The 16,007-nt window shown below is 40.2% G+C and overlaps 1 protein-coding gene across 4 annotated transcripts in view; it reads right to left on the reverse strand.

Moving 5' to 3' along the window:
• Positions 1–2,286: 2,286 nt before the first annotated feature.
• CMSS1 (cms1 ribosomal small subunit homolog) overlaps positions 2,287–16,007 on the reverse strand; it is a 400,514-nt gene continuing 386,793 nt past the window's right edge. For all 4 annotated transcript variants that reach the window (XM_040226062.1, XM_040226067.1, XM_040226075.1 and 1 more), the window contains exons 6-10: positions 15,560–15,662; positions 12,219–12,279; positions 11,699–11,786; positions 3,979–4,067; positions 2,287–2,580 (exon numbers count right to left, since the gene is read on the reverse strand). In XM_040226062.1, coding sequence (XP_040081996.1) covers positions 2,497–2,580; positions 3,979–4,067; positions 11,699–11,786; positions 12,219–12,279; positions 15,560–15,662 — 425 coding nt within the window. In that variant the 3' untranslated portion in view covers positions 2,287–2,496. The remainder of the gene's footprint in view (positions 2,581–3,978; positions 4,068–11,698; positions 11,787–12,218; positions 12,280–15,559; positions 15,663–16,007) is intronic.

A 16,007-nucleotide genomic window follows, 5' to 3' on the forward strand; every position in this document is an offset into this window, starting at 1 on the left:
TTGCCAAGTCCAAAATCTGCAGAGCTGATGTTCCTCAAGTCTGAGTTTGAAGGCCAAAAGCTGCTGAAGAACCAGGAACCGGCGGTGTGTCAGTTTGAAGGTCATCAGGCAGGAAGAGGTGATGCTTCAGTTGGAAGGTGGAATTCTCTCTTACTTGGGGGAGGGTCAGCCCCACAAGGGTTACACTGAGCTATATATAGCTTGCGTGAATTTTCATTCTGTGGAGGCTTTCTTTCTTTTTCCTCTAACCTTTTGAGTTTGATCCGAGGTCCCACAGAATGGAACTTGCTCCCTTAGCCGTGGAATTCCTGTGTGTGGCCTCTAGCCCACAGAGGTGCATGAGCAGCAGGCGGCTGGTGTGAGGAAGCAGGTGATTTGCTGGAGTGCAATTTGCCATGCTGCTAGGCTCATTTAAAATTTCACAGCATTTGAATGTGGAATGCACTAATGGCATCTGTTTGCTTTATTTTCTCATTTGTTGTATATGCCTGACTCTCCAAACAGATAACTATGGTGTCTTTAAGTGAGTATGGGAGATCTGGGTTTGCCTTCTGGTTCTGCTACTTAAATTAATGTGTATCCTTTCTGAGATTTGGTTTCATCATCTATAAAATATAAATAATAAGACATTTCCTCCAGAATTATTTTAATGATTAAATGTGACAGAGTATACATATTTTTCTAAATATATTTTCTAAGGAATGACAACTGTATGCAGTGTGGGATCCTTGACTGGATCTTGGAATAGAAAAAGGACATCAGTGGGAAAACTGGTAAAAACCCAAATGAAGTCTGTAGTTTAGTTAGTTAAATTGTACCCATGTTGATTTCTTAGTTTAGATAACTACTACGATTATACAAGATGTTAACATGGCGGGATGCTGGGGGAAGGGAATATGGGAATTCTCTATGCTATTTTTTTCTGTAACTATGAAATTATCTGAAAACAAACAGTTAAACAGATGAATAAGGTAGTTGTAGTTATACTGTTGTCTTTTATTAGTTTATAAATTGCCACATGTTCTTGCAGCTCTTTCCATCACTACACCCTTCACATTGGGACCAGGCATTGCAGCTGATAAACCTGTTCCACATGTACCATCTCATGAAATACTCAGCAATCCTGCAAGGTGGTACTCCCATTTCACAGCTAATGAAACTGAGGCTCAGAGAGGGAAGGGGCTTGCCTGAGGCTGCCCAGATGCTCCTTCCCTTTGTAAGAGAGCGCAGCCCTTAGCAGGTAGCCATCGCTGTGCATCGTTACTCTGCACCCTGTTACCAGGCAACAGGTCCCGCTCACCCACTGGTCAGAGCCTCACTGGGCCCTGCCCACAAGCAACGAACTGCCAGTGGGTGACGGTTAGTAGTCCTGCTCAGCTACTGGTCAGCACTGCAGGGGGCCTGCCCACAAGTAACAAACTGTCAATGAGGGTCCATTAGGGAAATGATTAAGCCAAGAGTCAGTAGCGTGGTGGTCGTCAGGTATAGAGGGAGGTAAGAGGCAAACTCAGGCCTTCTCTGGGAGGCCCCTCAGTTCAGCTAGCCCTGGGCCAGTGGACAGACTGGGGGCTGTGTCCAGCAGGACTCCAGAGAGCTCGCCAGGGCCACTCACTGGTCTTGAGGCTGTGGTGAATCTCTCCCCCAGCCCTGTCTCTGCTAACTGAGAGCAGTGGCCTGCTGCCTGGGTCGCAGTCTGAGGAACCTGGTTCCACCCACCATGCCCCCCACCCCTTGTTTGGGGGGTGAGGAGCCTGAGGGCCAGCTGGGTTGGATGTCTGGCTCCCTCAGCAATGACGGCTGGGCAGGGCGTGGGAACCTGGCTCTGAGGAAGCTGCCGACTAAGATCTACCTCCTCTTAGCCAGGACCAAGACCCTGAAGGATGACAGCTATTCCTTGGGACCTCGCCCTTTCTTGTCAGAACAGAGAATAACACTTGTTTGGTAGAGATTTATAGGAACATCATTTCCTGATCATGACCTGACCTCAGGAACAAAGGATCTGACACCAAGAAATCTGCAACAACTATACACACTCTTTCCTCACCTTTCCTAGAAAATGGCTTTGCTGAAAACTTTCAGTAATTTTGGGGTTCTTAAGGGATGAGCTACCCATCTCCTTGCATGAACCTGTAATAAACCTTTATCTGTTCCAAACTTCCGTGTTTTAGTACTGTTTGGCCTCACTGTGCATCGGGCAAATGGACTTGTGATTTGGTCCTATTGTCTCTTGTATAGTCATATCAGAGGCCAGCTGGTGAAAGAAAAACTCAGTCTCCTTAACAAAACTCACACACAAGTTAGTGATGCTTTATTACACAAGGGATTTGGCAAAGGACACATTCATTTTGTAAAAGAATCCCCACCTAAGATTCCTAGTGATCCATCTGGTGATACAGTCAACTTAATAAATAATAGTAGTATTTACCAAGTGCTTGCAATGGGCCAGAGCCATACAAATCCCACCAGGAAAACAGGACTTTGCATTAGGATCCAGATTTAGAAAAGGCCCAGCTTCAAAGATTCTGTCTTGCACAGACTTAGGACTCCCACTTCCAGAAGTTCAAAAACTTCCTTTCTTATCTAAGGGAGAGAAAAGAAGAAAAAAAAAGTTTAAGATCAAGAGGATGGATTTGGTGAATAAATTCAACTATCTGGATTCCCTGGTATTTATGCAGCTGTTATGGCCAGAATCAGGAAGAACAAAACCTGCATTTTATTCAGGTTTGAAATATTTACATAAGTAAAGGAAGAGGAACTATATAAGACATCAGTTTCATGTAGATGTCCTCTTGTTTGTAGCCCTTCAAAATAAAATCTCATAGAAAAAAATCTTACACAATGGTGTTTCAAGATATCCAAAGTATGTCTAGACTATACACAGTATTTTAATACAGGGTAACTACTAACAATGACATAATCACAATAAAAATAAGTCTGTGTTAAAAGGGTTTTTGTGAATACTATTTCTTTCATTATTATAATTAGAAAACTAGTGGTGGCTTACTCAATGTAACATTATAAGCAAAATCATCAAATATGATCTCATGTGCCTGACATCAAGTTGGTTAAACTGGTTTTAAGAAACCAGTCAGTTTAGGAGACTGTGTGTGTGTGTATACGTATGTGTGTGTAGGAAGCTCAGACTGGTTTTTAGCCTAACTCAATTAAAATCAGGTTTGGTTATGCTGAGGATATAGTTTTATACAGCAAATTAATTCAGCATATTTGGATTGCAAGCTTCCTTGATAGTCACTGTCATGATTTACTCCTGGTTGGTGACTGGCAGCCATGTTTATTACTGCACAACCCTGTTCTCTCCAGCAACTACTTCTAAGCATCAGGCTAGACTGAAAGATTAGCCCCATGATAACATGGTGGGTGTCAAGTCAATCGGCACATTATGACGATAATGGGTGTCTTTCATAAATATATAATCAGCTAATGCTGGTCCCACAAAGGTATGCAATCAGTTTTAATTCACTGAGACATCAAAAAAAATTTCCCACTCCTCAAAAACGTAAATCTCTCATTAAGTAAGCAGGTTTTTGGGTATGTGGAGATGCAAGCAATGAGGCAAGTTTGTGCCCCTTACCTCCAAATGCACTTCTAAGGATAAAAAGGCAAAGATGATCGTGTCTCTAAAACAAGGCACAGGGAAATATACCAAGTCCTCCAGACCTTCCTGTTTCCCAAAGGTACAGTATAGATGTGGACCCCAGCGGGGCAGAGGCCATTAGGCAATTTAATGAAGAAACAAAGCTGATTCCTATAGAACACATGGAAAGGATACAGTTATGTGTAAGGGGTGAGATGGCCTCTATAATTGTAGTTACTTCAGAGTTAAAAGAAATCATTTCAAAGGCCAGAATGTGCTGGCTCCCCATGTCAAAGACTTTATTGCTGTGTTTGAACTTAAGTTCAAATTGAAAAAAAAAAAAAAGATTAAAGGGAAGTGCTGCATTGCTGGTTACACGGTACCTCGGGAATGTCCATCATCCTTCTCAACTTCTGATCTCTCCAGTTCCAGTCAAAAATCAGAAACTTTAAGGGGTTCAAATGAAGGCCGCCTGAAAGAGACAGAGAGTTGCTACATTAAAGAACTCATGACATAAGCTTATTAAAAGGATTTTTTATTCCTTTGGTTGCTTTTTTTTTTTCGGGCCTCATTTGTTCTTTTCTCCTCACCCCATCCCCCCAACACTGGCAACTAATCTCTGCACATTAAGTGCTGTCCCTGTCTGATGGAAAACAAATGCAGCACTCCGAGACTTGCTCTCCTTATAAGCTTATCACTGATTCTCGGGGAAGCTGCTCTTGCTAAGCTTGTGAAATGCTCAAGGGCTGCCAAAGAGTCAATCCCAGGCCTCCATTTTACCAAGCCCCAGAGGGTGAAGTCTCACTCTGACAGGAATTTGGTAAGATGTATCCTATAGTTCATGAGTTTGAGTAAACTTCAGGAGCTGGTGATGGACAGGAGGCCTGACCTGCTGCAGTCCATAGGTCGCAGAGTAGGACATGACTGAGCAACTGAACTGAACTGATCCTACAGGTCAGGGCAGGGACCCTTCAGAAGTTGAATCCAGTAGTCTGCCTGTCTCTGAAAAGGTGAATCAGCAGGAGTTTGAAGACAGGGTTGAGAGGTTAATTTCAGGAAGAGAAGAGAGTTAAGATGAAAGAGCTCCAAAGTCTGTTGTCCTTTGAGAAGACTGGTAAATGACTCATTCCTACTGTTTCCTATCTATCTAGAGACAATATTGAAATGTAGGGTAGAAGGGGACCTCAGGGGTTGCCTGTTCCTCAGAGGTCCCAGAATTGGGCAGTTAGCTTTTCCCCACTCCCCACTGCCCCCAAGCTGTCACATCTGGAAACATAAATAACAAACTCTTATCCCACAGCCCTTCCCCTCAATACTGGTTTATTTCAGTAATTTTCTCTCTCCCTAAAGACTTTTTCATGCTTCTTATAACTACAATGCCTCTTATTTAAGACTCTCTCTGTAAATTAAAAATGATATAAATGAAGAAAGACAATGGGTTGATAGTTCCTTTAAAAATAATTGACCTGATGGTGGGATAGCAAACAGGTACAGCCTCTCTGGAAGGCAACTGGACATGATATAACATGTGCTTTAAAATGCTTGGAGTTTGATAAAATAATTCTTCTTCCATTTCAATAAAACACCAGAAACTTAAGCACAGTTACTTAAAAAGATGGTAACTGTGTACCTACTTACACAAGCAAAAAATTAGAAACAACCCAAATATCCTGCCTTAATAGAACTGTTAAACACCCATATAACTTGGAATCAATATCCAAAATATATAAAGAACTGGTAACAGCTCCATGGCAAAAAAAAAAAAAAAAAAGATGATTTAAAAATGGGTGTAGGAACTGAATAGATATTTTTTCCAAAGTAGACATCCAAATGGCCAACAGCTATATAAAAGGAGCTCAACACCACTAACCAACAGGGAAATGGCAAATCAAATCCACAATGACCTATCACTTTTTACCTGTGAGAATGACTGTTACCAAAAGACAAGAGATAACAAGTACAGGCAAGGATGTGGAGAAAAAGAAACTCATGTGCACTTCTGGGGGGATTGTAAATTTGTACAGCCATTATGGAAAACACTATAGAGGTTTCTCTAAAAATTAAAAGTAGAACTCACACTACAGCCCAGTAAATCCACTTCTGGGTATATATCCAAAGGAAATGAATTCACTATCTTGAAAAGATATATGCACCCCAATGTTCATTGCAAAATTACTTCTAATAACTAAGACACAGAAACAACCTAAGTGCCCACTGACAAATGAATGGATAAAGAATGTCAGTGTTCTTTGTCTCACACACACACATACACACACACACACACACACACACACACACACACGAACATTAAAATCCTGCCATTTCTGACAACATGGGTGGTCCCTGATGGCATTATACTGAGTGCAGTAAGTCAGACAGAGAAAGACAAACACTGTATTATTTCACTTATATGTTGAGCCTGAAAAAAAAAAAAAACCAAACCAAAAAATGAACTCATAGCTACAGAGAATAGATTGATGGTGGTTACCAGAGGTGAGAGGCAGGAATAATAGATGAAGGTGGTCAAAGGGTAAAAACTTTCAGTTATAAGGTAAATAAATGCTGGGGATGTAAAATATAGCATGGTGATTACAGTTAACAACGCTGTACTCTGTATATGTGAACGTTGCTAAAGAGAGTAGATCTTAAAAGTTCTCATGACAAGAAAAACAATTGGAACTATGTGAAGTGACTGCTGTTAATCAAACCTACTATAGTAATTATTTCACAGGTATCAAATGTACCCATGATAAGAAAAAAAAAATGGAACTATGTGAAGCGACTGATGTTAATCTAATTTATTGTAGTAATCATTTCATAGTTATCATATGTACCAGTCACGCACACCTCAGTTAATACAATGATATATGTCAATTATATCTCTGCTAAACTGGAAAAAAGCTCAACAGGATATTATGCAGCCACTAAAAATGAAAAAATAAAACTATTTCATGACATGGAAAGTTCTCATGAGATACTGACATACTGGGTGCTGTGCTTAGTCATGCCCCACTGTTTGTGAGCCCATGCACTGTAGCCTGCCAGGCTCCTCTGTCCATGTGGATTCTCCAGGCGAGAATCCTGGAGTGGGTTGCCATGCCCCCACCAGGGGATCTTCCCAACCCAGGGATTGAAGCCAGGTCTCACACTGCAGGCGGATTCTTTATTGTCTGAGCCACCAGGGAAGCATATTAAGTAGAGAAGATAGTTATAAAGTTATGATATGCAGTATGATTTCCACTTATAAAAAGATATAGATAAACGCATAGAAAAAAGACTGAAAAGAAATATAGTTAATATTAGCTGATAAGCGATATCTCTAAAGCAACTTATTTTCTTTTCTGTATCTTTCTGCATTTTACAAAGGCTCTTATAATTAGAAAATCCCCTTATTAAATAAAACAATACAATTCTGTCTGTAAATGTTATAGGTTAGCTTTTGACGTTTAGAAACTCTCCTTAATATAGCATATATATAAACATCTCAAGTCATAAACAGCTACATAAAATGTGTTATGTGCCATTTGAATTACTTTGCTAAATTTTCAGTTTTTAGAGTGATAGAATTGTTTCTCTTTAAACGCTTTGTATATAGCCTAACATCTGTAGTCAATGAATATTAAACCATTCATTCAGTCAGAATCAGAAGTAAGAGTTATTTTCCTTTTATAAAAAAAATCAACAGCTCCTTAAATGACTTTTCCACTTCTTAGATGAAGTAAGGTTTCACAGTGAGTTTTCACAACTCTGTAGAACTCTAATTTCAACAATCTGGACAGCTTTGTTTTCTCTGTCTCCCTCTCTCTCTTTTAAATATTAAATATGGAGAAAAGTGACCCTGTTGCCTGGGGTGGGGGTGGGGCGGTGGTGGTGACACATAAAAACCATGTGGAATACAGTAAGGGAGAGGTGAGCCTTTGGCTAAGCGGTGGAGAATGACTGTGCATCCCTGGGCCCTCCAGTGGCCCAGCCAATCTCTCCTGACTCCATGTCTCCCAGATGGACTATGAGCACCTCTCATCTGCTCTCATCTGTTTCACTTTCAACACCCTCCTGAGGCCACAAGACAAAAATCCAGCCAATCACTGTGCAAGGGCCTTCCTCCAAAATCTGACTTTCTTTCCAACTGAAGTATAGACTACTACAGCCAGTAAAGTCTCCAACCAAGAAAGGTGGTCTCTTGAATAAAAGTAGTAACTAGTATTTGTTGAGTTCCTAAGGAGTGACACTCACTGTGTTTAGTTTTTTATTGGCATAACATACCCCTTGTTGTTTGGTCGCTCGGTAGTGTCCCACTCTTTGCAACCCCATGGACTGCAGCACGCCAGGCTTTTCTGTCCTTCACCATCTCCTGGAGCTTGCTCAAACCCATGTCCACTGAGTCAGTGATGCCATCCAACCATCTTGTCCTCTGTCATCCCCTTCTCCTCCTGCCTTCAATCCTTTCCAGCATCAGGGTCTTTTCTAAGGAGTTGGGTCTTTTCTAATGAATTGGCTCTTCGCATCAGGTGGCCAAAGTACTGGAGCTTCAGTCTCAGCATCAATCCTTCTAATGAATATTCAGGATTGATTTCCTTTGCGATGGACTGGTTGAATCTCCTTGCAGTTCAAGGACTCTCAAGAGTCTTCTCCAACACCACAGTTCAAAAGCATCAATTCTTCGGTGCTCAGCCTTCTTTATGGTCCAACTCTCACATCCATACATGACTACTGGAAAAACCATAGCCTTGACTAGACGGACCTTTGTTGGCAAAGTAATGTCTGCTTTTTGGTATGCTGTCTAGGTAGGTCATAGCTTTTCTTCCAAGGAGCAAGCGTCTTTTAATTTCATGGCTGCAGTCACCATCTGCAGTGATTTTGGAGCCCCCAGAAATGAAGTCTGAGACTGTTTCCACTGTTTCCCCATCTATTTGCCACGAAGTGATGGGACTGGATGCCATGATCTTTGTTTTCTGAATGTTGAGTTTTAAGTCACCTTTTTCACTCTCCTCTTTCACTTTCATCAAGAGACTCTTTAGTTCTTCACTTTCTGCCATAAAGGTGGTGTCATCTGCATATCTGAGGTTATTGACATTTCTCCTGGCAATCTTGATGCCAGCTTGTGCTTCATCCAGCCTGGCATTTTGTTATGATGTACTCTGCATATAAGTTAAAACAGGGTGACAATATATAGCCTTGACACACTCCTTTCCCAGTTTGGAACCAGTCTGTTTTCCCAAGTCTGGTTCTAACTGTTGCTTCTTGACTTGCATGCAGATTTCTCAGGAGGCAAGTAAGGTAGTTTGGTATTCCCATCTCTAAAAAATTTCCACAGTTCGTTGTGATCCACACAGTCAAAGGCTTTAGCATAGTCAATGAAGCAGAAGTAGATGTTTTTCTGGAACTCTCTTGCTTTTTCGATGATCCAACAGATGTTGGCAATTTGATCTCTGGTTCTTTTGCCTTTTCTAAATCCAGCTTGAACATCTGGAAGTTCTTGGTTGAAGCACTGTTGAAGTGTGGCTTGGAGAATTTTGAGCATTATTTCGCTAGCATGTGAAATGAGTGCAATTGTGCAGTAGTTTGAACATTCTTTGGCACTGTCTTTCTTTGGGATTGGAATGAAACCTGACCTTTTCCAGTCCTGTAACCACTGCTGAGTTTTCCATATTTGCTGGCATATTGACTGCAGCACTTTAACAGCGTCATCTTTCAGGATGGCCTTCCCTGGTGGCTCAGCTCTTGCAATGCAGGAGCTCTGGGTTCAGTCCCTGGGTTGGGAAGATCCCCTGGAGATGGGCATGGTTATCCACTCCAGTATTCTGGCCTGGAGAATTTCAGAGATGCAAAGAGTCAGACACAACTGAGCAACCTTCACTTCTTTTAGGATTTGAACTAGCTCAGCTGGAATTCCATCACCTCCACTAGCTTTGTTCATAGTGATGCTTCCTAAATCCCACTTGACTTCACACTCCAGGATGTCTGGCTCTAGGTAAGTGATCATACCTCGTGGTTATCTGGGTCATGAATATCTTTTTTGTATATTTCTTCTGTGTATTCTTGCCACCTCTTCTTAATATCTTCTGCTTCTGTTAGGTCCAGACCATTTCTATCCTTTATTGTGCCCATCTTTGCATGAAATGTTCCCTTGGTATCTCTAATTTTCTTGAAGAGACCTCCAGTCTTTCCTATTCTATTGTTTTCCTTTATTTCTTTGCATTGTTCACTTAGGAAGGCTTTCTTATCTCTCCTTGCTATTCTTTGGAACTCTGCATTAAGATGGGTATATCTTTCCTTTTCTCCTTTGCCTTTTGCATCTCTTCTTTTCTCAGCTATTTGTAAGGCCTCTTCAGGCAGCCATTTTGCCTTTTTGCATTTCTTTTTCTTGCGGGTAGTTTTGATCACCACTTTCTATATAATGTCACGAACCTCCGTCCACAGTTCTTCAGGCACTCTGTTTATCATATCTAATCCCTTGAATCTATTTGTCACATCATAAGAGATTTGATTTAGGTTATTCCTTTATGGCCTAGTGGTTTTCCCTACTTTCTTCAACTTAAAGTCTGAATTTTGCAATAAGGTGGGTGCATTTATCATCTCTGTCATTCAGATAAAGAAACAGGTTCAGAAATGTTAAGAAACTTGCCAAGTCCCAGAGATGGTAGCTGCCAGATCTGGGATGTGCACCCAGAGGCTTCAGTCTACAGCAGAGGCTCTTCTCCTTGACACGATATTGCTTATATATTGCCTCCTCTATATAGACTGTGTATCTACATGCCTACTTCTGATTCAGCTGTTCTCTCATTCCTGAATGCTTTTCTCACCTCTCCATACTTCAAAGATCCTATTTTAATCCTATCCATACTTCAAATATCAGTTAAAGACTCCTTTCTCTATAAAGCCTTCCTTGCAGATTCAGCCACCGAAACAACCTCTCCTTCATTTCAACTCATATAGACCCAAGTGCTGGTTTGGCCCTCGGCACTTACTGCTGTCATTCTCATTCTATGTACACTTATCTCTTCAACTAGATCTAGGAGCTCCTTGAAGGGGAAAGCCTCTGGAATCAGGAAGGCCTAGAATGAGAGGGTCTTGGGAGGGGCTACGTAACCCTTCCAAGCTGCAGTTTTCTCTCTTAAGAAATAAGAATGCCAGCCTGCAAGGATGCTATGTGTACTAAATGAGATTTGTAAGGGTGTTTAGCATAGCACTCAGTATAAGTAGGAACTCAAAAAATATTTCTTTCCCTCCCCTTGTCTGGGTCTACCAAGTTTGCTACTTGTAATTGCACAGACTTCTGCATATAGTGGGTTCACTTATGCATGGTTTTCATCTGGAGAGAAACAATAGTATTTTTAGCTCTTTTTTGCTTCCAAGTAAAAGACCATCTCTATACTGAGATACTATGTTGATGAACACATTACTTTTAGACACACAGAAATCAAGGAACAGCTCCAGACAGTTATAAAATAAAGTTTTGAACAAGTCATTTGGAAATGAGCATTTAAAAGAAATACTTTAATCTGTCTGGCAGGTAGAAAAATGTACTAAGATCATCACTAGGCCAGAAGGTTTTTAGACTACTGGCTTTGAGAAAGTCATCAAACTATAAAAACCCACCAGTGGATGCTACCTGGAATACTTTCTGGATAAAGCACCAAAAGGAAATGAACTCGCAAGAAGTGTTCTAGAATACTTGAATTTCATCCATAGAAACTGTATTTTTTTTTCAACATATTTTCTATATCAGCCCTCAACTGGAATGGGAGCCTTGGGGAGCCTCTCAATTAAGTGAGAGGGAAACACTCAACACATTAGCTTACAAAGTCCAGAGGCTGCAAAGTGGTGTAATAAACTGTGCATCCACCAACCTGCTTAAAGCAACTGGAATGTGAGTGTGTTTAGGTGGGCACACATACTGTAGTTTCCAACAGTCCTTATCATTCCCCACTGCACTACACCTGCTGGCTGGTTTTTTGAGACTAAAGGCTGAGCTTCCAACCCTGAATTAACCAAAAACACAGAGGTCTGGTCTCACTGCATCACACATGTGATTTCCCAGACTCACACAGTGTAAGGCAAACACTCAGCTCTGGGTAGGAGTATTACTACCTCTTTTCATACCTTGTTTAATGAGTTCTTTAATCCTCCCTGGAGTTCCTACACCCAGGTGTACTACACGCTTCTCCAGCAATTTTACCTGCTCCTGGACCTATTTCAAAATGGAAGAGAAGGGAGAAAAGAAGAGTCATTAGAAAGTTCAATCACAGCCCAATTTTAGAGCATTTAATCTAAAAGCTAAATAGCAGAAGTGAAACAGCAAAAGGAACTACTCCTGTTTAGGGTCAACTTCCAGGGCAAAGAAGGTTAACATCAAGACAGAAGAGAACATCTCCCTAGAAAACTGGTTAAACCTCAGCTTCTGTACAGGAATATCAGAGCACAGAGGAATGGTGACTGCTGTGGCGACAAAGGCAGGGAATGCAAAGAAAATCAGACTGGGTGTTAAACATGTAAGGAAGGCACCAAAGAACACGCTTGCTAAGGAGATAAGTAAAGCGGTTGAAGTGAAAAAACTGAGGTCTGGAAGTGGCCCTGAGGCATCACTTCCACTCCTCACCAGGAACCACAGGCCCTCGCTTACCTTTATGTGTTTTGCAAATAATTTTATAACTTTGCTGTCTCCTTTGAATGCAGTCATTGACCTAATGAAAAGAAATAGATTTACTCATAAGAAAACTCATTCAGGGCCATGTCAACTACTTATGTATTACCCTTTCATTTATTTAAAGGAATATGCACATTTATGTGTGTATATATGTACATATATATGTGGATATACACACATAAACAGAAGTCCTGATTTTCAGCCCATCTCTGGAACAAAAGTGGGGTGGCCTTTATTCAGGCATGCATCTGGGTTGGCTTTTAACTTTCAGAAACAAGGTTAACTTTACTTAGGTTTCCTTGATTACTGAAACATGTAGACTTGCCTTTTACCTGTATTAAAATGAAAATCACAGTCTCAACATGGCATCACTCTTGCTAAAAGCTCATGATACTGAACCCAGATTTAATATTTGATCTAACTACAGTTTCCACTTCTCTCAGAAATGTAATCTTAATCAACCAGTCTGAAATTTCTGGTCAAGCCCCAGTAAGATAACCTGTTCTGTGGGGCTCTCCAACCCCCAAAGGAAGCTAAAACCTTGCTGCTTCCTCCCCAACCCCAAAAGATATTTTGGCCTAAAAATAGGTCATTCTGCTCTCCCCTTGCTCCACCCTTTTTTCAAAAAACCTTCCACTGTGCACAACCCCTCAGGGTGCCCTTCTAGTAGCTAGATGGGATGCTGTCTGATCCACGAATTGTTGAAAAAGTTGATTTGACCTTTAATTTACTTGGTTGGATTTTGTTTTTTAACACCTTTAATACAAAAGTTCTATATTTTAGATCCCTGGCAGAGAATTTATCTTCAAACTCTGCAGTATAGTTCTCACCCAAAATTTGGTTGTGAGAATCTTAGCAGTGATGTCAGCCTGTGCTCCCCGGAGCCCAAGGCCATGTACAGAGGTCTGTGTGTGGCTGCCCAGAGGGCTCAGGGTGAGCGGGCTCATGCCCTGCATTCAGAGGAGCCTCCTACTTTTATTGACTTTGCAGAGTGGGCTTATCTGTAAAATTTTATATGTGGAAATGCTTTGGGTATAAATGTGTAAAACTGGGTATAAAAGAATCATCTTCTAGTTGATGTTTGGGATGAGAACATGGGAATGCTGCTCGGAATATTACTCTCCTTTATGTATCACTATTATACTTGAGAAATATTACTGACCAGTGGGAATATATGAAGTTACAAAGTGGTGACTCATTCTACACAAATGCTGTTGCACTTGAGTCTGTACTTATATATGAGCTTTCTCCGTGGTGAGGTTAACTAAGAAGACAATTTAGGGGCCATATTTAATATAGCTTATGGTTCTCAAGAGAACAGGTAATCTTACAAAATTTAGAATTATTCAATAGTCACCTTTATGAATAAGGTTCATTGTGCCTGCTCAGAAATCACCTTCTGCAAATCACCTAACCTTGAAATGGATCATAATATTACTCAAGACACAGAAAAACACTGAGAATTGGCAAATGAAGTACAACAACACGGTGCTTCTATGCCCCTCAGAAAGGCATTTATGTATTCAAATCAATGTGACAACTTGTTTTTAAGAAGCCATCTGCAGGCCAACCCCTTTGCCACTAGTGTTTGAGTCTGAAATAAGTTCTGCAGCAGTAGTTTTTTAAACACTGAAAAGTCAATGTGAACTCCTATGATTTCAGAGCCAGCAAGTACAGCTGTCCAAAAGCAGTTGGAGTCTTAAAGATCAATTATGTTTAGAGCAGAAAAAAGGAACACTTCTGTTTTACTGAGAGGGAATTTTACAATTTAATGTGAGTGCTGAGCAGGAAAGAAGGATTTGAAGGACTATTAACAATCATTAAAAACTACTCATGGTCAGATTACTTCATTTAGAAAAATAGAGGCTAAATAACTACCAAGAATCTCCTTTGCACTTTAGTGTATTTGATCAAGTTCCTTTTTCTTCAGGACTTGGATTCTTCTTTGTTTTGTCTCTGGTCAAAGCTAAGCAAGAACCTGGCTCCGGGAGAGGGCTGAGTCCCAGTAAATCCCATTTTACTCAGATGGCTCTTCTTTGAATACTGAATGTTACTACAGATTCAGTGGAAGCCTTTTTGTTTATTCTACAAAAGCTACAGTAAATGAAAAGGTATGTGAAAGCACTTAGTAAAGTACCTACAAATTATCTATAAAATGTAATTTTTATATGTAAATTTTTGGTCCATTTGGCATTTTTCTTGGTATAAGAAGTGAGATGTGGATCCAAGTTAATTTTTTCAGATGGCTACCGGGTTGTTCCAATACCAATTATTAAAGTCTATCTTTCCCTACCAATTTGTCACTTTTGCCATATTCTGTACATATACATATGGGTCTACTTATGAACTTATAATTCTGCTCCACTGTTTTGACCTGTCATGCACATGCCAGTTCCATACTGTTTTGATTGTTGAGACTTTGCAATATGGCTCTTAATAAAACAATCTGATGGATACTATAGGCCTTCATTAGCATTCTCTTTTAGAATTTCCACAGCTATTATTTCTTCTGTATTATATGAATTTAGAACTATTTTATCTAGTGTAAAAAACAACTTTATAGAAGTTTCATTGGAAATCTATGAAATTTGTAGATTATTCTAGGTAAACAGATATATTTACATCAAATTTTCCAATTTAACAACATGGTTCACTTTTCTGTTTAAGATGTTCTGCATCCCTTGTGTAATATTTTCTTCATCTAAATTTTGAGAGGTTTATACATTGGTGTTCTATTTTTTCTTGTTATATGGTTTTAAATTAGATCTCTTCTTTCATTTATTTCTCCAAATTGGTTATTGCTTGTATAATCTCCCAACTTTCACCCTTGCCCTCTACAAAGTGTGTTCTCCACACAGGAGCCGAAGTGAACCTTTAGAATAATAATTCAGATCGTGTGACTTCTCTGCTCAAATCCTCCAATGGTACCCCATCTCAGGGCCTTTTGTATCTACTATGCCCTCTGCCTGGAACACTCTTCTCCCAGACATCTGCTTGGCGTTCTCATTCACTGTGCAAAACTCTCTGTCCAAATGTCAGTCTCCTAAGAGAGGCTTTCTGCAATTATCCTTTTAAAAGCAGCCCCCATTCTCTTCTATTCCTTTGCCATGATTTGTTTTTTCTTACATAACTTATCACTACTTGACATTATAATGTGTATTTTATTTGTTTATCATCTGTCTCCCTCACTGGAGAGTAAGTTCCATGAGAGAGGAGACTCTGTGTATTTCGTTCATTGCTACATTGCCAGCCAATAGAACATATCAGCTTGGCATATCAGAAAACATTCACGAAACAGAACAGGTAAAGCTTCCAACCTAATGAGCTCCAGAGCTCGGATGGCAGAGCCACAGATAATCAGCATCAGGACTGATTTCTTCTCACTGTGGTTTTTCCGAAGCTTCACCCATTTGGGGCAGACTGAAAAAAGAGCATAAGGAAAACATCACCCTATGTATAGCAAACTAAGGCTCCAGAGTTGAACACTGTCCAGTTACTTCACAATTATTTAATATAGTGAGCATTGTTCAGATACTATTCTCTGGTTATGCTAGACATTAAAATGGAACATCATTAATTTATACCACAAAACATAAAATACGCTAAGTAACTAAATGCGACCAGCTTTAGAACTAAGTAAAAAAAGTTGTACACACACAAAAAAAGACAAAGAAAACTTAATAACCAGTGAGACTGATTCTATTATTACCTGCATTTACATCTGCTGTATTTGAGACTAAGAAAGGTTTACGAACTCAAGTTGAG

Source organism: Oryx dammah, unplaced genomic scaffold (assembly GCF_014754425.2).
Source record: "Oryx dammah isolate SB20612 unplaced genomic scaffold, SCBI_Odam_1.1 HiC_scaffold_2, whole genome shotgun sequence".
Lineage (NCBI taxonomy): Eukaryota > Metazoa > Chordata > Mammalia > Artiodactyla > Bovidae > Oryx > Oryx dammah.